The sequence below is a fragment of the Phyllostomus discolor genome, chromosome 2 (genome assembly GCF_004126475.2).
Source record: "Phyllostomus discolor isolate MPI-MPIP mPhyDis1 chromosome 2, mPhyDis1.pri.v3, whole genome shotgun sequence".
NCBI lineage: Eukaryota > Metazoa > Chordata > Mammalia > Chiroptera > Phyllostomidae > Phyllostomus > Phyllostomus discolor.
Window position 1 is genome coordinate 48,535,456 of NC_040904.2, and position 22,936 is coordinate 48,558,391.

The 22,936-nt window shown below is 36.3% G+C and overlaps 1 protein-coding gene across 2 annotated transcripts in view; it reads left to right on the forward strand.

Annotated features, from left to right (window-relative positions):
• Positions 1 to 22,936, forward strand: part of TPRG1 (tumor protein p63 regulated 1) — a 138,419-nt gene that overhangs the window by 106,243 nt on the left and 9,240 nt on the right. For both annotated transcript variants that reach the window (XM_036017839.1, XM_028505057.2), the window contains one exon: positions 10,342 to 10,495. In XM_036017839.1, the coding sequence (XP_035873732.1) occupies positions 10,342 to 10,495 (154 nt within the window). The remainder of the gene's footprint in view (positions 1 to 10,341; positions 10,496 to 22,936) is intronic.

The following is a 22,936-nucleotide window of genomic DNA, read 5'->3' on the forward strand; positions in this document are numbered from 1 at the left end:
GTTTGACTTTATTTTACAGTAAAGACCCTGAGAAAACTGTTTGACCATGTACTGAGATAGACATTGTGGGGAAAATGAATATGATTTAGATGTGGACTCAGTTCTTAAACAACTCACATTTCATTTGATGATATAAGATAAGTATACAGGATTATTTCATGTTGCTGAAATGATTGCAAATGCTGTCAGACAGGCTCAGCAAGTTGAATTGTTTGCTTGGAGCCCCGAGGAATCATGGTTTTGAATATTGGAAATGAATGCTAGAAGTGTACTTGAAAGGCTGGGAATGTCAGGCTAGGGAAGTTTCTGGATTTTATAAGCCACTGGAAGTCCCTTTAGGTTTTTAAGCTCATTGGATCAGCACTATGGAGAAAGACAGAGGGTAGATTAGTTCAGGTTAAGAGAGACTACAAATAAAGATGTGAGCTCTGGAATTAATTGTCTTTGTATGGGCTCAATGGAAAACAGACAACTGGTTGGTGTAAATGTTTCTTTTCTTTCTTGTCCTGTACATCCATAGGGCACCATGAACTTAGGAGGGGCAGTAGAATCAGAGAGACCTAAACCCTAACCCCAGCTCTGCTACTTACTAGTTCATGGCTTTGGACCTCAGTTTCTTCATCTGTAAAACAGAGATTATAAATGTACCTTGTGTGTTTATGGTAAGGTTAGGAGATAACAGATGTAGAGCCCTTAGAACACTGCCTGCTACGAATTAGTCCTTGCTCTGATTATGATGAGTGATGATATGTTAAGTATACAGTTTGTCATTTCTATGTAAAAATAGTGTATGCTCATTATAGAAAGTAAGAATTTTTAAAACAAGAAAAATAATCCTATGCTCTCAATAATGTTAATATTCTAGTATATTTCTTGCAGTCCTTTTATATGATTTCCACACAGGTTTAGTGCTGTGTAGGTATAAGTGAACTGGAAAGGGAGCAGCTGCCTTATGGTTGTTTTTCTTGAGACCACCTTTTCCTGTTGCCAGGTTTTCTTTGACATGTGTAAGGGGAAGAGCTGCAGCTAGACTAGCCAGGCTCTCCATCTCTCCTTTCTTTTCCATCACTGCAGACACAGTCCTGCTCCAGACCTCTGCTCTGAGCACTGCCAGGTATAGACAGCCTCTACCAGCAATGTCACTAAATGTTATCTTTGTCAACCAACACTCAGATCTCTGCAATGCTGGTATCTTTTGAGTAAAGTTCAGGGATTTGGACGAGGACACTGAATTCAGAGTCTTACCTCTGGACCAGAAATATCTGAGCATAAACCCTGGCTTTCCCTAGCTCTGTGTCTCTGGGCATTTCATACCATTTTCACAGAAACAATAGTTTCATGAGGAACAATGAAATAATGGATGAGAAATTGTTTTGTGCACTCTAAGTCACTACCCAACTACCACATAGAAAGTGCCTACTAGTTATCAGACACTGTTAGAGATTTGACATTTTTAATTTGTCTCAACCCATATATGCCTATATAAGACAATGTCACTAATTTTAATTAACAGAAGAGAAAACTGAAGTACTGTAAGGTTAGGAAGCCTGCTAGTTCAGTTAAATAGCAGCTGCAATTTCAATCTGTTAAAAGTAAACTTTATCGTCCATTGAAATATTCTCCTTCCTCTTTCTTCTGCTATCCACACCATTGCCACCCAACTTAGATTTTACCCTCTTTTTTGTTTGCTTCTAGGCTTCTTAATGACACCCAGTAGGAAGCCCACACATGGTTAAGACTCAGCCCTGTTAATGGTCTGGAGACCAAGGGGCACCTGGCTTAGCCACATGCCTCACTCACCTCTACACAGTTACCCTTCTTTCTGTAATTTTGAGTATAGCCATCAGATACAATTTTCCTTGACTAATTAAATTAATTAAACTGCTCTTCTCTGATTACCCACTGGCTTCTCACTAACTTCCATATCAGAATTTGGCTGCTCTAGACCTTTTACTGTCCTGCGCAGCCAGCACCAACCCTACTAAGTTCAATAGCTTTCTTCTGACCCCTCTCCCTCCACCCTGCCAACATGCATTGTAGCCTAACTGAATATAAGTAAGATCATGGTAAAAATATAAGTCGAGGTACATACACTGAATTTTTTCTGTCTCTTCCTAGTCCCCAACCCCTCCCAAACTGTATCTTTGTTCTTATGAATTCCTCTGTTTCAATGCAAGGTACTCGGTGTAAGGTTGAAGATCAGTAAACATGTATTGGATGAATAAAACCTTCTTTGATACCTTCAACTGTAAGGGATTTTTCCTGCCTCTGCTTCCTCGTTACGGTTTTATCCAGAGAAATTTCTCTGGACTTCATGAAAGAATGCTAGCAAGGCTTGGCCAATAATGTTGCTATTCAGAACAATTGTTACATATTGTGGGAGTTACACACTAAAATGTTGGAAGGGTGATGAGAATATGAGGCTCTTTTTCCATCATTTGACAATGCCAATCTACCACAGCATGACTCCAAGGAAGAGAAAGTTTTACATCATCCCCATCAATGGAAAGAAGGTTATGATTTCTAGTCCTGAGATCATGTTTGTTTTATTTTGACAGGTTTAACTCCAAAGGACTTTCTAAAACATGAACATTTAGATGCCCCAAACTAAAAGAACCATATGGTTTCTTTGATTCAGAAATTGTTTACTATCAACCTGATTGGATTAACTCCTCATTTAAACAGAATCTGTGAAATCAAAGCTTTTACTATAAAATGGATACAGTTCTCTTACAGGAAAGGGCATGAGAAAGAGGTGTTGTTGTTGTTGTTTAATTATTTTACCATGACTCCAAGGGTATGCATTCCTACTCTCCCTGTCAATAAGAATTCCAGAAAAAAAAAAAAAAACAAATGAGAAGAAAAGCTACTGGAGTGTTGTAATGGAATACTGATAGCAGCAAGAAATAACAGAATGGTGGTGAGGGAAGAGAAAACTGATATAGGAACTAATAAACTTAGCAGTCAAGAATCTTTCAGAGCTTGGGTAAATAGACTTACTCTTCATATACAATAGTTGGCTTTCATAAAGGAAAGCACTGGAATATAGAAAAGTATTATGAGGGCTTTGAATATTAATCTAAGTAACTTTCTAGACTTCAGTGTCTGTATCAGTAAAATTAAGGAGTTGAAGAAGTAGGATATAAATGATTAACAATTAATCCCTTCCAAGTCTTCACATCTGGAGTTTGTGGTGATTTTTTTATTAAGCTGTAAAAGAATTAGTTATTTTTCAATATGATCTGTTTAAGAAAATAAGTATTAAATTTTAGATTGAGTTCAATTCAAGTAATCTACTCATACCAGTTCTGAAAAATAAAATATTTCTGTATGTTATTTAAGTAGAACCCAAAGGTAAGTGATCTTTGACTTTCAAGAGTCATAAGTGCTAGATCTGTGTCTAGTTTGAGTGTCCTCTGGAGGATATCTAATCCAATGCCTCTGTTATTTTATAAGAAGGGTGCCTTTGTCCATTTGTGCTGCTATCACAAAATCTTGGAGCCTGGGTAGCTTATTTCTCACAGAAATTTATTTCTTACAGTTCTGGAGGCTGGGAAGTCCAAGATCAAGGTGCTGGCAGATTCAGTGTCTAGTGAGGGCCTGATTTCTGGTTCACTTATGGCCCTTCCCTGCTGTGTCCTCACACAGTGGAAGAGGTGATGGTCTCTGGAGTCTCTTATAAATGCACTAATTTCAGTATGAGGACTCTGCCCTTGTGACCTAAGCACTTCCCGAAGGCTTCACTTCCTAATTCTATCACCTTGGGCATTAAGATTTCAACATATAAATTTTGGGGTACACAAACATTTAGACTGCAACAAAAGGAAATGAAGTCCCAGAGAGGTTGATATCCTGGAGAGCCCAGGTCTAAGCTACAAAGAAAGTACATCAGTGCTAGGATTAGATTCAAGTTTTATTTTTGAACTTTCAGTTCAAGGATCTTACTACCATAACATGTAACATTCTAAGAATGGAATAATATAGCAATCAATCTCAGAGGCATCCTAACTTACTTTGTGAATTTATTTCTTCATTCATTGTCATTAAACAAGCATTCATTAAGTGATTGTTATGTGTATAGCAGTATAAGAGCCCATATTTTAGTCTAAGCATTTCCTAGGAGTCTGCATACACACACACACACACACACACACACACGTGCGCTCATGCAACCTGTGAATCACAAAATCTTAGGTTGTACATTTGGTTTGGGCCTTAGTCTTCCTCTCAGCCCTGAATATGACCACTTCTAGGACAAGCACATCTAAAGTCTCCCAAGCCGATAAATATCTATTTTAGATTGGATAATTCCAAACACTTTTTATAACCCTTGTATATTCACCCTCATTTTCTCTGCATTCTGCTTTTGGCTTAACCTAGGTCTATTTTTCTACAGTTTAAAATTTTTTCTTCTTCTAGGAGAAGAACAATCATGTCAGCAGCCCTCTGAGAATTTCTCATATTCATCAAGTTACCCTAAAGCTTTAGCTATAACCAGTATAGTAAACATTATTCTGGTCATTCAGCACAGATATTAATTGATTGGGACTGAAAAGGACCTTAGAGGCCATCTAATTCAACTACTTGGCTTTACTGATGGACCTCTGGAATCCAGAGAGAAGTAAATGACTCAAATTATCTATCCAGTCAGTGTTAGATCTACCCTTTGAACTCTGGCCTCCTGACAGTTACTCAAGATTCTTACCATGGCACCAACTGCCCCTGAATTCTCTTTATATGAACACTGCTGACTTAAGTTTTACTTTATCACTTACCTCTTCCTCAAGTAATATAACCCATAGAATTTCTTGGTTACCCATGTCAGTAAATAGTTAATTTCACTGAGCCCAAGGCCCTGGAAATTTCTGGGAGGCAGCCAGGTGAGCAAAGAGAACAGATAAAGGCAGCACCTGCCGATGGGTTTGGAACAGCCTGGGGATATGGAGAAAATGTAAACACATTCTGCAAATCTTATTGTCTGACTCTGTGCCAGCGTCTTTTGGGTTCTTGTCATGGAAAATATTTTGTCTGAGGTCATTCAATGAGCAAAGAAGCATTGAATACCATCCAGGGTGCCAACTCAGTCCCCCCTTTTGTGCAGATTAAATAAGCAAGGGACTAACATTTCATGGGCCTAGAAAGCCCGCCTTTCAACAATACAAGCTGAAAGGAGACATTAAGAAAATATATTGTGTTGTTCTGAACTGCTGTCTCCCCTTCGCTGCCCTCCCTCCTCCCCTTACCACCTCCCTCTGTTTGCTCACCCATACTTACAAGCGCACGCCCTGCATTTAGAGCAAGAGTTAATGTCTGTGCTTCCTCATAAATCTTGCTTTGGTGCCTTAAGCTATGTTTTTAATTCTGTGGTGGAGCTTTGAGATTTGAGACGTGTAGAAAGGAGGGGGCAACTGACGGAGGTAATCATGAAAGTTGCCATTTCTCCTTCCAGGAGCCTAGCATCTTCATTCAGCTCTTCTAATAGGTAGTTTAATGCCTCCTCCCAGGATCCATGAAAGCCAGGATGGACAGAGAATGGAAAGTCAAAGGAAAGGAAGTTGGCTATATTATGCTACAAAAAAGGATGTGTATCTTCTGTCCAAAGGAAGAGGAATCTGTGGAATGAGCAAAATAACCCAGGCAGTTGACTGGCTGGCCTATTATTCTAGTTCAGCTAAAAATGATTTCAAGGAAGGGAGTCTTTCCCAATAGAAAGAGTTTTTTGTCTTATTGAAGAAAGTCTTAGTACTGTTCAACTTGGAGCTCCTTTCTGTGTTATTAAACCATATTTATTTTTCATGATTGGTCCTTTGGCACTTCTACGGTTTATAAGGCAAGTCATCTTTTGGGATGTCATAATGGTTTAAAGTAGTAATTGCTTAGGTCTTCCACCCTGCCAACAATTGCATTTGAGTAGATTTCTGAGTCTGAGTCACTGAGTGGAACATGTAATTAACATGACTAAAGGAAGAACTCTGATCTGTGAAAATTCTGGTCTTTGGTGTATATATCTATACAATGAAATAATTGGAAACACACCTCTAAGGGGCATTACAACTCAGACAATCTAGGATACTAAAAATCTCCCACTCCTATATATCCCCTTCTTCCATTAAGTTCTTATTTGTCCTTATAGACCCCTTCCTCTACTTCTATACCAGTCTGTGAGATTTTGATGTTTACCAAAAGTGAAGAATAAGAAGTGGGAATAGAGGCCAGATATGGCTGGTTTTCTTGAGGATAGAAAGTGGGAACAAAATAACTTATTATTGTAACAGAGTGAAATGCTCAACCTTTCTGACTCCATCTTGTTCAGTCCTGCTTTTTACCATGGCCTTCAGGTAAATAACTTCTTGCACATAGACAAGCTAATCATTGAAGGAATTCTGGCTTGCAGCTTGAGTTTTACAAAAGTAACTCCTACCAGAAAGTACCTCTCCTGAGGAGATAAGAGAAATATGTATTGTTTATCAAAGATTTGCAGGTATCTCTGACTAGACTCATATCAACTAGGGTCAACAGACTAAACACAATCTTTCTCGGATCCCTGCTGGTACCCAGATATCTGCAGTTGTTAATCACCTCTTAACCCTTATATTTGCTCTTTCTTTGACATAAAACAAGCCTGAACTCTACCTTCTTAAGATGGATTTAAGCCGCCATTAAATCTCCAATCATCTCAGTTGTTGCCTTCTTCATCAATAAATCCTTCCTTACTCAAAACTCTAATGTTTTGAGTTTTAGCCTTTTGAAGTACCAGGCACATGGACTGTAGACTAGTAAGATAGGGATAATGCTGTTACTCTTCCTCCTTTTTATTCTATTTCACTAGTAGCTCTTGACCTGGTGATCTGTTGAAGCCTGGTCAAATGCTTTATCTTATTTCCTGTTAACTTCATCTATTTCTATCAATGAAGTTTAAAAAATTGCTATGAAGTTCACATATTTTTATATTTTATTTAACAGTATGCAATAAGCATTATGGTACATGCTAGCACTCAATATTTGCTAGATGGCCAATGCCTTATAGCATACAAAACATTCTCTCATTCATTATCTTCTTGTTTCTTGTAAAATTGTTGCTACCTGAAGACCAGAAAGCTGGTGTGAAGTGCTCAAAGACAAAAAAGACAAACAACTAGTGTGGGCCTAAGACAGAGGTCTTGGTTGCCCAACAGAAGGCACAATGGTTTTTACCTACTGCGAGGTAGAATCTATGGAAAGAGGGTTCTATTGTGATGATTAAAGGAAGAATCCAAAGGATTCAATTCAAACCATTTTCTTTGCTTAAAATTTGATGTTGTCATTCTTTACCTGGGACTGTGTCCACCCTTTGAAAACTTGACCATAATAGCTCTGTGGGAAAGACCCAGTCTTCTTACCCTGATGACATAACTTTTTAATTATTACCCCCTGATTTCTAGTAATACTTTATTTTCCTACAATCTCAGAATTGCTAATATTGAGTGTATATAAAAATTCAGAATTCCATTTGAGAGAGATTTTCTTTCTGACCTTTAGCTAGAATTCCTGAGCATGCATTTTGCCCACAAAAGGTGGCAGGCTCCTTAGGGCAATTCTTTTAACTCTGTGTCTAATTGGAAATAAGGCTGTGTTGTGTAATGGCAGGACCTTAACTTGGAATGTATGTTGTAACAATAGCCCAGAATGGTGAAAATACACCTAAATGAAGTTTTAAGAAACTATGTCTCTTGCTAGCTAATTCAGCTTGGTTTGTAGTGATGTTTTGGGAAATCCCTGGTCCTTTCTGAGTCAGTTTTCCTACTTCCAGAAAAATAGACACTGGGTTATAGCTTCTAAGAGACTTTCTAGCTCTGGCATTCTATAGTTTATAAGCCTTAAACAACTATCCCTCCACACTGGCTGATGGGTGCTTTTACATGTTTGTGAAATAATGTGGTAGGTGCTAAAGTTGCCTAAAAGTGATGGGCAATAGTTATTGTAGCCTTTGTAGCAGAGGATGTGTTCTGCTGGGGGAGGGGTGCTAATTTGATGCCTCTAAATTAAAGATATAACTCAGAGGCTTTTTATGGACCCCCTGGACTGGCTGAATGCTAGTAGTATTATAGCTGTATATACTACTCACGGAAGAATGAGGCCATGGAATGTTAGCATATGGAGACATTCTAAGAACATTTGGGGAAAGTGAGATTTAGAAAAAGAAATAAGTTTGCTCCTAGTTACACAGCATTAAGTACCAAGACTGAGACTCTAACACTGGACTATCTGATGTCCTGTTCACTGCATTTTTACTCTACTTCACATGATTGCTCTCATGTAACACAAGTAACAGTTTAAAAAAATGTTCCTAGTCATAAAGAAGTCCATATTCTCCACAGTTGCCCTAGTGACACTTGACAGATGAGAGGATGATAGATTTTCATAGCACTCTGGTACTAAAGGCTTTTCTGAGAAGCAACACCTTAGTTTTACCTTTGGAGAGACTATTTAGTTCTAGATTTATCTTTCCATTTGTTACCTCTGGGGCTCACAAGAGGATTGGCTGAAATTGTATACTTAGAAGCATATTATATCTCTGAGAAAGGTCATTGCCATACTCAAATTGATTGTCTGTTTAGAAATAGGGCTCCTCTTTAATATCATGCTTAAACTTCATTTGGGGTTTCCCTAAAATGAAATAATATAAAGTATACTTACCAGATAATATGTCCTGGCATATTTTTATCCCTTTTGGATAAAAGCAAAATTGCACCCAGTACATAAACTGACAAATGGATCAGTAAATAATTCTATTATACAAGCTGTTTTAATGCACTCAGACCAGAATGCTCCATTAATCGTCATGTATAGAATATTCACTGAGCTCTGGGTTTATAACCAAGCCAGGAAAAAAATGAGGAAAAGTACAGGAGGTATGATAAAGTATAGCAATGGAGAAGGTGAGGGGCTAGAAAGAGAACTTTAGAGGTATGTACAATATTTTCATTTTTTTTTCTCTTCTTTTTTTCTCTTTCTCTTTGTTTTTCTTTCCGGGCAAAGGACTAAGTATAAAAAAAGGTTAAGTGTCAGCTTTCATATGTAATCATCAAAAATCTGAAAATAGGGAAGCAGAATTTGCCAGTCTCTTTTCATATTTTCCTTTTGTAAAAAGCAGTTCAGGAACCAGCCAATTGAAAGAGGGGTGTCATATGCTTATGTGTGAGATGGTGTTTATACACATCTCTAAACGAATAAACATTCAGAAACCACAATAACATTCCCAAAGGAATCCTTCCTTAATACAGGAAGTCACAGCTTTGCAAAGAGACCACAAATTAAGCTCCAGTTTTTAATTCTAGATCCCAGGATTTAATTTCTAGAAGAAACAAGACCTCTGTGATGTTCCATGGGGCTCTTTAGAATTACAGCCACCTTAGTTTTAAAGCTTGTCAAATGCGAAGTTCCTGAGCTTGTCTTAGCATTCAGGGATCTCTTTGCAATCAGAGATGTCTAAAATCACTAACCATAAATTCTAATGGGCATATGCAAAAGAAGAGGTCTCAGAAACTACAATTTTGTTATTTAATGTACCCATATTCCCCTGCCACAAATTCCCTCCCACCACTCTCAAGACACCTTTCTCTTGCTCTGCCCTTGGGCTTACCAGATGACCAGGCCAGGGTTCTACCAGACAGTGGCTGCATCCTACATGCTGTGGGTCAGGACTATGAATTTAGTGGGAAAGGGCTGGGAGAGTCTCCATAAGAGCTTTGACACATTTGTTGCTAAAATTTTGCTGGATGGAATGTATGCAGAGAATAGAGAATTGTGAGATATAGAAGTTGAGGTTACAGAGTACCTTGAATTAGTTATCCTTCTTAAAGATAACATATATCTTCCTATTTGACAACCCCAAGTTTTTTCTTAGTTATTGCTTGTATTTTTGGCTCTGTGGAAATTTTTGTCATCTGCCTTTTTCTTTGAAATCATCTCTCAAATTTGTCTGTTTCAGTTCCTGTCCTACCACCTTGACGCTTCCTTCTCCCTTTCTCTTTCAACCTGTACCATCAGAATGTTGTCATGAAGTGAGTGGTCCATTGCCCAGCCCTGGCATCTATCCTGAATACCAGAATCCCATTTCCATTTCCAACTAGGCATCTTCACGTAGAATTCTCAATCACACTTTGAACTCATCATTTCTGAAAGCAAATCCATCCTTTTCTTCTAAGTTCTTTGGAACAATTCAACTAGTTGATGGTTAAGCCAGTTATCTCAGCAGCAATATAAAACCTTACTGATATATTCCATTCTTTTCCCACCCTTTCCTTTTTGCTTTACTCTAATGGAAATGGCTAATCCAAAGGAAAAATTTCTTTCTTGTAGGAGACAAGGAGAAGGACTTAGGATCTACTGGGGGAGTCTGGAGCAGCAATCTCTATTGTCCCGTTGGAACCCATGGTCCACTGAGGTACCTTATGCTACATTCACGGAGCATCCTGTGAGGTATACCAGTGAGAAGTTCCTTGAACTTTGCAAGGTAGGAAGCAGTTTGGAATTCACTCTTGGATTAGCTTTGTTGGTAAAGTTTTATGTTTCTAAAACATGTACAGTTAAAAAAATGATAAGATACAACCTGGGATTTATATAGATAAAAAGTAAAATAGGTTTGTGTAAGTTTTTTAATAAAAAAATGAAGCTGTATTATATATGAAAAAAAACATAATATTTACAATAACCATACCATGATGTTTCTTCCTTGCTAATTTCTTAGCAAGAAAGTACAGTGTAATATTGTTTACAAATTGCAATATTTATGTTTGACTGTGTTTATCACCCACAAGCTGCATATAATTTTCTATGTATAATTAAATTCTAATTATTTTATTCAGAAAAACATGAAATAGTGTGAAGTTTGAAGTATGGCTCTGTGGTCATATTTCATAAAAAAGCTCACAAGTAACTTTTCTCTTTGGGTCTTGGTAGTCTTATACCTGAATGGAAATAATGAAAAGTGACCTTCCTCCCAAACTCAATGGATCATTATAAAGTTAAATGAGATAATGTGTATAAAAATGTTCTAAAAATGGTAAATCAGTTAACAATATTTTTATGTCTTTAAATCTCATCTCCCCAAATAGATTTTAAATTTATTGGGGGCAGGGAGAGTCCCTTTCCCTATTCTTTCTTCTTTCACAAGGAAACTTAAGCAGTACTAGTATACTACAACTAGTCTAAAATGGTTGGAACCATACATGCAGTGAAAAATCAAACTTCACATTTTCCACAAAACTAGATACACACATACAATTACATTTATAGGCCTAGGAAGTCTTGCCTTCTCTGTCCTTTCTATGTTTACCTTTATGTGTCGGCATTCACTTCAAAATATCACAACTCTTCATTTGGTATAAATTCAGACCATGAATAACCTACATCTAAATTCTTCCGTGGTTAGATGACTTACTTTATATTTCTTGCAGTATTTGAATATATTTAATTAATAAAGTATACATGTAATGTATAAATAAATATTTTAAATGGATAAGTTCTGTACTCTAAAAAGGATTTGAGGAAAAATATATGTGATTAGAGACTGGTTGGGATCTTTAGCCTTATTTATATACACATGAAGTTGACTTGAATCCTTTTCTGATCTCAGGAAAGGTCAGTGGTCCTCTTTATGCAGTCATCCTCAGGGACCTATGGTCTCAAGTTTACCTCTGGCTCCAAGCTATTGCAGGCACTAAATTAGTTCATTGTATGAATAATGTTTCTACTATTTTTGGAGCAGCAACCTCTATTGTCTCTATAGGTCACAATTCTATTTTACAAAACCTTGACCCAAGCATCAACATTAGCCCCCAGCCTGACTCTTACTGTCTAAAGACAACAAAACAAAACAAAATGAAAACAAATAAGAATAATGTAACACTTATACAAAGGCATTTGTGTGAAAGTAGACACGCTGAAGGCTTTAGGGAGTTTATATCATAATAATGCCGTAAACTTCAAATGAAATATCTCCTCCATGTTTTAAAAGACCTTATTAATGATAATGTTCTAATGCATTTCTCCATAATTCTTTCTTCCTCTATCTTGCTCTTCCCACACCACCAAGTTCAGTTTTATTTTTTCTTAGTAATAACACAGTGTAGTTTATCTGTTCCTTTTTTAACACTTGTTATTCCAACACAAGAACTCAATAATGTAACTTTCCAAAGCCATTCTCCACCTTTAAAAGGAATCTAGTTCTAGCCTTCAATATAATATATATTTTGAATTAATAGTAATTGTATTTTATTATCATTCAAAATAATACCAACTTAATAAATAAATACCAACAATAGCCTTCGTTATTACATCCATCACTTCTCTTGTCCCTTATACCTGATGCATTAAGTACTTATTCCTTGAGTGTCCTTTACTAGAAGAAATTTAGGGTGAATGATTAAAGAACAATTTCTATTAACTACAGAGAAATGTCACCACATTACTCTAATACCTGTTAGTACTTTGTTTTATTCTGTTACATATAAATACAATAAAATAATTTAAGGAGAATGATAAAACCTGAAATATCAAGAGGGGGCTGGAATAATTAAAATTTTCCCCAAGCCCTCCTATTAGCTAAAGCTGAAGGGGAAATTTGATGTTCTTATAGCTCTTCTTGGATAGAGGTAAGAACAACAGAGCGTGTGTGTGTGTGTGTGTGTGTGTGTGTGTGTCCTCACATCTATGGGTTTCAGCATGATGAATGGTCAGGTAGTTGGTTGGTTTTCATTCAATCAAACTTTGTGGATGTGTTAGATGTGTTGCTTTTAAGGCTTTTCTTTATTTTTCTTTCAAAGTATTTTTTTAATTCCTGGCAAGAGTCTGGTGCTCCCATTTGCCAAGCCATTTCTTAATTCAGAGACCACCCCAATCCCAACTCTGTAGGAAAATAAGTGATCTCCATCTAGGACATAAGATGATGAGTCTCTTATCCAAATCTTAGAGTCTTCATTTTTCTTTTGTTGTTGGTTTTATGTCACAGTATTATTTATGTTCAGAACATTTTCCCAGGTTAGCTTTGATTAAAACCCAGTCATATTAAACTAAAAGAATAAATAAGAGAAAAGATAATTTTAGAGACACAGAATACCTTTTATAAGAACATTTTGGCATAACGTAAGATGTTAAAAGGGTAAAATAAACTAGTTTTTCCATTCCCTTTATGAATAAAACAGGTAAAAATAAAAGAATATGGATAAAATTTTATAACTAAATCAAATACCTGAAACAATTTAATTTGACAAAACTATTATGGTGCAGGAAAGGGAATCATGGAGGGCTGAGTCACATGAAGCCAGAATCTTTAAATAATTTACAATATAATGGAGTAATTTCTTATGTAAAAATACCCAAATTTATTTTTACTCAAAACCTTTTTTTCTGTAGCTCCTGGATACTCTTTATTCAATAAATGTTTCCTGACACCTACAAAATGCAGGAGTTATTATTATTGTTAAGGGTACAGAAATCAATGGGATAAAATTCTCCCCTTTGTGGAATGCATTGCTTAATAGGGGAGGCAGAGAAAAATGCAGAGATTTTAAAATGAGTACCAATTGGCTTAAACAGAAGTTTGGATGAAATGTAGAGGGGTGGAGGCATGTGCAGGTAAAAGGCATGTTCTTAGACAAAGAGTAATTCTATTTAGAGGGAGTTTGATCCTATATATTCACCATCATAATTTTATAGCTCAGAAAATATAGGGTAGGGCAAAATTAGTTTTGCAGTTGTTCATATGGAAAATAACACTATAATTAATAAATAATAATATATGAGTAAACTCTGTGCTGTGTATTCATAGCTGTAAAACTATTTTGGCCTGCTCCGTAGGTAGATAGGATGAGCTTAAAGTAAGTTAGAGGCAGTAGGAATGGAGAGAAGATGAAGACATTTTGAGATATTCAGAATATAGAATCAATGGAAGAAGCTAACTGACAGGATATTTTAGGTGAAAAAGAGGCAGATTTCAAAGGTGACACATTTTCAACCCAAGTAGATGGTGATTCCATTAATTTAAATGGGGGAAGCTAAAAGAAGAGTAGTTTTGGAGGTTCAGTTTAGGACCTGAATTTGAAATGTCCATGGAACATCGGGTAGAGTTTATTGTCCAACAGTTAGAAATTTAGGTCTAAAGTTCAGGAGAGAAAGCTGAGCTGGTGACAGAGGTTTCAGATTATACAACATCGAATCAAAGTTGAGTCATGGGGTTGATTGGCTAGGAAATTACCCTAGGAAACAACCTTCATGGACACAAATGTCATTCAAATTCTAATTTATATTATCTTCTCATCTCACTGATCTAAAAAATCACAATCAAAGTTATGCAATAATATACTAAAATACATTTTTTAAAATCTATCTCACTACAGCATTTCTACATCTGGCAAATATGATGGACAAATGGTCTCTTTCCAGACATTGTTGCTTTTCCCTGAGCCTCCCTGACATTTTCCAATCTGCATGCACATACTTTGCATTATTCATATAAAATAGTTGTGAAAATATAAAATAATACTTTTTGGTATTGTTTATATTATTATAAGATGTAAACATAATCTCATATAATATTATGTAATTATACTTTACGTTTATTGATTATAGCTTGTATGTTTTCATGTAATTCACTAACAAAGCCCTGTGAGATGAGAACAGCTATCTCCATTTTAAAAATGAGGGTACCTAGCCTTGGCTGGGTAGCAAGTTCATAAGAGCATCATCCTGATATACCAAGGTTGCAGGTTTGATCCCAGGTCAGAGCACATACAAGAATCAATCTATGAATGAATAAATAAGTGAAACAGCAAATCTCTCTCTCTTTCCCTCAAGTCAATAAATAAGAATAAAATAATAAAAATTAAAAAAATAAAAACCTACTTACTTAGAATGATTGAGTTGACTAAGGTATTGCAATAAAATAGTCTATTTCTACATCAAACAATTTGCTAATATGCAGACAAATGTATTTAAATTTGAAGGAACTCTTTGTGTGTATTCATATTCATTGATGTGATATGATATAATGTCACATTATACATTATGACCAGTCTAAATTATCCTCCATTATTTCACTAACTTAACATTTGCAGTTTCTAGTGGTATCTTCCCTCTTTTAATTATTGACTTGTTAGGCTCCTAGAGTGTGTGGTGAGTCTTGCTCTGAGTGAATGGTGAGAGTCCAGAGCTGGTCAAGTAATAGTGAATGGCTCACGGAAGGTCTACAGCCAAATTAAAGTGATCTGTTTTCTAATCCTTCTTATTCTTTTCTGGCATCGTTACCTTTTTTTTTCAGGGAATTATAAAAGTGAATCATTATTTTAGCAGTCAAATGTAACTTTACATCTCTAGCCCTTTCATATCAATTTAACCAGTATTCATTGAGTACCTACTTGGTATTGAACACTATGTGCTGAGCAGTGTGTTAGTAATCTGGGATACCAAGAAGAATGAAACAGATTTTACCCTCCAGATACTTATAGTGAAAAGGGAGAAGGCAAAAAAAAAAGGTAATCAACAAATTTTAATTTTACTTCTTTTTTATCCTCACCCAAGGACATGCCTGTGGATTTTAGAGAGAGGGAAAGGAAGGGAAGGAGAGAGAAAGATAGAAACATCATTGTGAGAGAGGAACATCAATCACTTGCTTCTAGTATGCACTCCTAGTTATGTGCCCAGATTGGGAATCAAAAAATGAAATTTCATTGTATGGGGTGATGCCCCTACCAACAGAGCCACACCAGTCAGAGCACAAATTACAATTCAGTGTGCTAAAACCATTTGTAGAGGGATTCACAAGGTTTTTGAGAGCTCAAAAGAGGGAACAGATAAATCTAAAAGTTAACAGTTGAAATGACATTTGATGTGAATCTCAAGGTATGAGTGATTTAAGCATCAAAGAAGGTCAGGTAAAAAGTGTTAAGTAAAAGAAACATGATAAGAAGCTGAAAATTAGAAAGTTACATGAAATGTTCTTGTATAAAGAAACAGTAGTTCATTTTAGCTGGAGTTTAAAGAGTGTGTCTATGTTGATGGGAAAGCTGAAGGAATGGAAAAGGATAAGGATACAAATTAGGATGTATAGAAACCTCTCTTTTGTAGGAAAGAAGTTTCTGCCTCATATTCCTTTTTCTCTCCACATACCTGGACATACCCACAGTCATGGTGTCTCCATAAAGATAATTCAAAATAAAATGTGAAAGGGTGATACAGACATTTTGTCCAGCTGTGTAACTTCCCAAGTGGTTTCCAGTGTTGTGTATTGGATGGACTTACTGATTCCCAGCATGCTTCACTTTCTGCATGGGGAGACTAAAACTTATAGCCTGAGGGCTTGGAAAACCTGCTCACTGAGGAATGTGGCTGTGCAGGCATGAAACCAGGTCTCTTTACTCTGTGTAAACAGGAAGCAAGTGATGGTTGTAATAAGGAAAACTGAGACATGGGGCAGTGAACTGCTGGCAGACAGCACCTGAAGCAAACCAGGTGCCCAGCCATTCAGTTGGTAAATAATTGTTGTAAGGTCAAAAACATTCAACACTCCCTACCTCCCCAACACAAACACACACACAAACTGCTACATCTTACCCTAACCAACATACAGGCCCTGTGTAATCGGAGTTGTTAAAATTTGACCTCATGATTTTGAGACTGGAATAAAAGAAGGAGCCAGGGGTGGGTGTATAAAAGCTTTTAGAGAAAAGTATATGGCTGGTGGCATTCATATCAGATGACACTGCATTCTTGTCACACAGACTGGGTTCAGGGGCTTGAAACGCTCAAGAGCCAGCTTGGGGACTTGGCCTTTTGTTTGCCTCTCCTTCAATGTGCTGCTTGTTCTGCCTTCCTGGCCCCTCCTCCTTTGAGCTGGTTCACTGAAATGACTAGAAATAAAGTGCATCTGACTCTAATGAAATGCCAAGTTCATTGAGTATGAAGTAGTGTCACCTTTTTCTTTCCAGCACTTAGATTCTGAGGCCACAAAGGATTCTCACGAAATGAAGCTTGTGATGAGGACTGGGGAGGCATTCAGTAATCTCATTTGCCAGACATTTGTTAACCTATGAAAAGGTGTCTGGATTCTCCAGAAGGTGCTGGCAATAGAAATGTTGAGGTTAATTGTACTTTGTACTTTGGCCTTTAGGAAATCATAGTTTGATGATGATGATGATGACGATGATGATAATGTCAATGAATTACCGACAATGTTTATTGATTATTAGCAATAGGCTTCCTCAATGGCCTTTTCAATATAACTCCAAACTTCATCCTTGTCACATTTTCCTTCCCCAACCCTTCCTGAAATACATGAGCAAGTGTGTACACACACAAGGAACTTATATACAAACTGTTTGTTTAAGTTTGTTTAAGTTTTACAAATTATGAGTTTGATTCTATTAATAGCCATATTTTATAGAAAAAGAACTATGAAACTCAGAGAGGAAGTATAAACTTCACTAAGCTAGTGATTGCCATATTTGCAACTTAAGACCAGATCTGTTTGATTTCAGTACTCAAGTTATATCATGCTGCACTTTCTTTAGTTCAGTGGTTCTCAACAGGGGATGATTTTCCCACCAGAGGGCATTGGACAATGTGTGGAGACAATTTTGGTTGTCATACCTGGAGTGGGTTGCTATTGGCATCTAGTGTTTAGATACTAGGGATGCTTCTTAACTTCCTAAAGTGCAGAGAATATTCTCTTCTTCACCAAAAAGTTATCTGGCCCCAAATAACAATGGTCCCAAAGGTAGAGAAACCTTGATTTAATTGTACAGACAGACAAGAGTACTTATTACTCTAGTTCTTAGAGAACTGCCTGAAATACTTGAAAGGAGGTATAAGTGTAATGTAATAGAACAAAAAATAACATTTGCCATGAGTGTGTGCGGGGGAAGGCATTGTGGGCAAGATAGGATTTAAGCTTGGCTTTTAAGATGAATAGAAATGTGGACAGTATAGATCTTGTGGACTGAGTATTCAGAGCTAGAGGTTTGTAGACAAGCTTAGCACTGCGTTTTTCAATGTTCTTAAAAGACAAAAGTCTTTTTAAAATAAAATCTTATGCAGACTTTAAATATATAAAACTGATAAAAATTGAGCAGGTTCTAATTGATTTGATTGCAGAGACTGAAGCAGGTTATCTGCTTGGCTTCTGCCTTTTCTTCCACACCATCTCCCTAGACCCTCAGAAATCTATTGTTCCAATCTTGTTCATAACAGTACTTTCTTGCTTTTCAAAAGAATTCTGGTTTGATGATAAATTATATTGTCACCCACCCTATAGGAGAATCCAGTGTTCTAAGGAACATGGTTACAAAATTACTGAGTCCGATTTTTTTCTCTCTACCTTTAGAAAATAAGGAATATGAAATTTCCTTTAAATATTAGAATTTTACTGCTAATAATAGCAGTATTTTATAGAAGAGAGGGCTTCAGGACTTATGTTAAGAGACCTGAATTCAAGATGTTGCTCATCTGTTTGCTAGCTTTTTGGTGTTAGACAAATCTTTGGAACTCTTAGGCCCTCAGTTCACTTAGGTTTCCTCTGCATTTTCCCCAGTGCTGAGCATAGTTTTCAATAAAAGTTTACTGAATGAGTTGATTTTTAACCCTTATCCTGCATCCTATTTTGTTTAGGCTATTAACTTCACTTGTGAATACTGTTCTTGACTCTGGATCTACAATTATTATTATGGAATTTTTAACTTTAGATATGGACTTTTCATCTGTCTGTTTCTTCATGCCTCAGGCTCATGTGTACTCCAGCTGGCAATGGTGAATCTCTGAGGCTTACTGATTAGACACCTCAAAAACACATCTAAAACAGAACGTGTGATCACTGCACCTCACCATCTCTGAGCCCTACTGCCAGAGGCTTTTCCAACTCAGCAATGAGACCACTACCTACTCTATTGCTCAGACCAAAGATCTAAATGTCATCTTCAATTCCTCTCTTCTCTTCACCTCCTACATTCAATCATATCAACAGGTCCTATGGCTCTATCTTCAAAAATATCCCCAATTTATGTTCTCCACTGTTACCTGGTCCAAGCTGCCATCATCTCTTGCCTGACTACTGAAGTGCCCTCCAAACTCATCTTCCTGCTTCTGTTCTTGACCCTAAGAGCAATTTCTCCAACCAGCAGCCAGAATTACATTTTTTATAAATAAAAATTGCAATATTAAACTTGTCCTTAAAATCACTTCAATCTAAAGTCCTCAATATGTCCACAGGATTCTTCATGTCTAGTGCTCCTACCTCTTTATTTTGGTTACTATAATCTAGTCTTACAGGACTTATCTGTGTTCCTTATGTAAACTAAGTGTATCCCTACCTCACAGGCTTTGTGGTGCTGTTATTTTTTTCCTCACATACCTTCTCCAAGTGGCTGTCTCCTTTTCATTATTTGGACCTCAGTTCAAGTTTTGCTTTCTCAGAAAGACTTGCCCTGGATACAATATGGAAAGTTCCCTTTAATCACATTACTGTCTATCACTTTACTGCATTTTACTTTCCTCCTAGAACTTATCACTACCAAAATCACTTGTATCTACATTTAATTTTTGTCTCATACCAAAATAATATAAACTCCATGAGAGCAAGATTCTTGCCTGTCTTCTCACAGCACAGAGAACATGCCTGCAGTATAATATAGGTGCTTCATCAACATTCCTTGAATGATTTTAGATACCCTTTCGTCTGTTAGTGAAACACAGAGTTAGTTCACAGCACTGATAGAAATAATTCATATACATGCAGAATATTAAAGCAACTAAAACAAAATGGCACTGGGTAAACTTCCATTGCTGGTAAACAAACGGACAAACTACATATTATTTTTGACATTAAGAAGCAAAGTTTTGTCTGAGGAAAGTTAGTCTTAATAAAGTTAATCATAAAATTACTAAATCAAACTCAGGAAAATAATAATATTCAAAATAATATCTGAGGAAATCTTATAATGGCTAAATTTGAAGTGGACAAAAATCAAATTTTTGATGTAAAGGTTGCAAAAAATTCATTCAGAGGAAATTTTTAGAGGAAAAATACAAATTAAAATGAAAAAAATGTTTAACTGCTATGGATAGAAAATTATTCAATGAATTCACACAATGCCTTGCATAATTCATGTCAGAAAATAAATATTAAATGGAAATTTACTGATACTTGTATAATTTTGATATAGGTTTATATTAAAAATATAGAGATAAGAGAAACAAAGTAATAATGTTTTCTTGCACCTGTATTTCTTTTAAAATGTCCTTCTTGAATAATGGAAAACCACAAACATTTTGGGAGAGAAATATTTTCAAAGCTTTTTAATTCAAGTTAATTTTAGACTTACAGAAAAACTGCAAATATAGTAGAGTTTCCATGAATCTATCATTCAAACTCTTCTAACAACTTACATAACTATAGTATAGTTATCAAAACCTGGAAATTAAACATTGGCAAATAATATTAACTATAGATCTTATTCAAATTTCACTGTTTTTTTTTTTTCCTAATGTGCTCTGTTTATTCCAGAATCCAGTCCGGAATCCTTTATTACATGTTGTTTTTGTGTCTTTATTGTCCTCTAAGTTGTGACAGTTTCTTATTCTTCCTTTGTTTTCATCCTCTTAGCTCTTTTGATAAATACTGGTCAGTTATTTTGTAATGTCTCTCAATTTGAATCCGATGTTTTCTTGTAGTTAGATTGAGATATGTGTGTGTTTTGGCACAGATCCTGAAGAAAGGATGTTGTATCCTTCCACAGCATCATGTCGCAGGCTTGTGATGCTGGCGTGTCTCATTACAAGTGTTGTTAAACTTGATCACTTACTTAAGGTGGTGTGTGCTGGATTTTTTTTCTGTAAAATTAGTACTTACCTTTGTATAACTGATAAACATCTTGGGGGAAATATGTTGATACTCAACCATGTTTTTTGAAATCATGGTTTATGAGTATAATTTAATATATCCTTTTGCATACAGGGAACTAACTTTTTATTACTTTAAAAAAGTGAATACTATAATGTTAAAAAGTGCTTTCTGAAGTTTATGATACATATAAGGAAATTCACAAAGTATGAAATCGAAGGAAATAGGATTAAGAAAACTAAAACCTTTCCCACCTATAAATAGTGATAATATTCATATCTATAAAGGATATGCTTTACAAAATATTTTAGGTTTAATTCTATTACATATATATATATATATATATTTAGATTTATTTATTTATTTTCAGAGAGGGAAGGGAGGGAGGGAGATAGAGAGAGAGAAACATCAATGTGCGGTTGCTGGGGGTCATGGCCTGCAACCCAGGCATGTACCCTGACTGGGAATCGAACCTGCGACACTTTGGTCTGCAGCCCGTGCTCAATCCACTGAGCTATGCCAGCCAGGGCAATTTTATTATATTTTTCCATTACCATTTATTCCTGTTATACTCCCTCCCCCCAGCAATAAAATAGTTTTGAATAATTCACTTAAATTCATACAACAGTATGATGAGGTTGATATTAGTAACATTATAATTTTATTATATTTTCTCCTTTTCAGATGTGTAAACTAAGGTTCAGTGAGATTAAATGAGTTTTCCAAAGTCTAATCATCAGTTACTGATAGTGCAAGAAAATACACCTGGACCTATGTATCTAATCACAAGCATTTTCCCACTGTACACTATGATGAAATGGATATGCTTACAAAGCAGTGAGTTCCATTTTATTGGATATATCCATGGAGAGGGATATACCTTCTTCTGGGGATATAGTAAGGAAACTAAAACAACAGAGGAGTGGTTCAAATAGATGACTCTAAGATTACTTCTGACTTTTAAATTTAGTGATTTTAAAATATAGTGATGAAATGGCCATGTTACTAACTTACATTGTTTTGCATTTGATTTCATTTTATTTTATTTTTTATTTTTTTTCAAGTGTAGTTGTCTCCATTTTCCCCTGTCTCCTCCCACCTGCCGCACTCACCCTGACTTCCTATCCTCAATCCTACCCTCTTTGGCTTTGTCCATGGGTCCTTCATACACGTTCTTTGACAACCCTTCCCCTTCTTTCCCTTATTATCCCCCTCCCTTCTTCCCTCTGGCTACCATCAGTCTGTTCCTTATTTCAATGTCTCTGGTTATATTTTGCTTGCTTATTTGTTTTGTCAATCAGGTTCTGCTTATAGGTGAGATCATATGGTATTTGTCTTTCACCACCTGGCTTATTTCACTTAGCATAATGCTCTCCAGATCCATCCACGCTGTCATGAAGGGTAGGAGCTCCTTTTTTTCTGCTGTGTAGTATTCCATTTTATAAATGTACCATGGTTTTTTGATCCACTCATTTACTGATGGGCACCTAGGTTGCTTCCACACTTGACTATTGTAAATTGTGCTGCTATGAACATTGAGGTGCATAGGTTCTTTAGAATTGGTGTTTCAGGATTCTTAGGGTATACTCCAAGCAGTGGAACTGCTGGGTCAAAAGGCAGTCCTGTTTATAGTTTTCTGATGAAATTCTATAATGTTTTCCACAGTAGTTGCACCTGTCTGCATTTCCACCAAGAGTGTACTAGGGTTCCCTTTTCTCCAGAACCTCACCAGCACTTGTTTGTTAATTTGGTTATGATGGCCATTCTGACCAGTGTGAAGTAATATCTCATTGTGATTTTAATTTGCATCTCTCTGATGGCTAGTGATTCTGAGCATCCTTTCATATGTCTCTGGGCCCTCTGTATGTCCTCCTTGGAGAAGTGTCTATTCAGGTCATTTGCCCATTAATTGAGTCATTTGTCTTCCTGCTGTGGAGTCATGTGAATTCTTTATATATTTTGCAGATCAAACCCTTGTCCAAGGTATCATTTGCAAATATATTTTCCCACATGATTGGTTTCCTTTTCATTTTGCTGATGTTTTCTTTAGCTGTGCAGAAGCTTTTT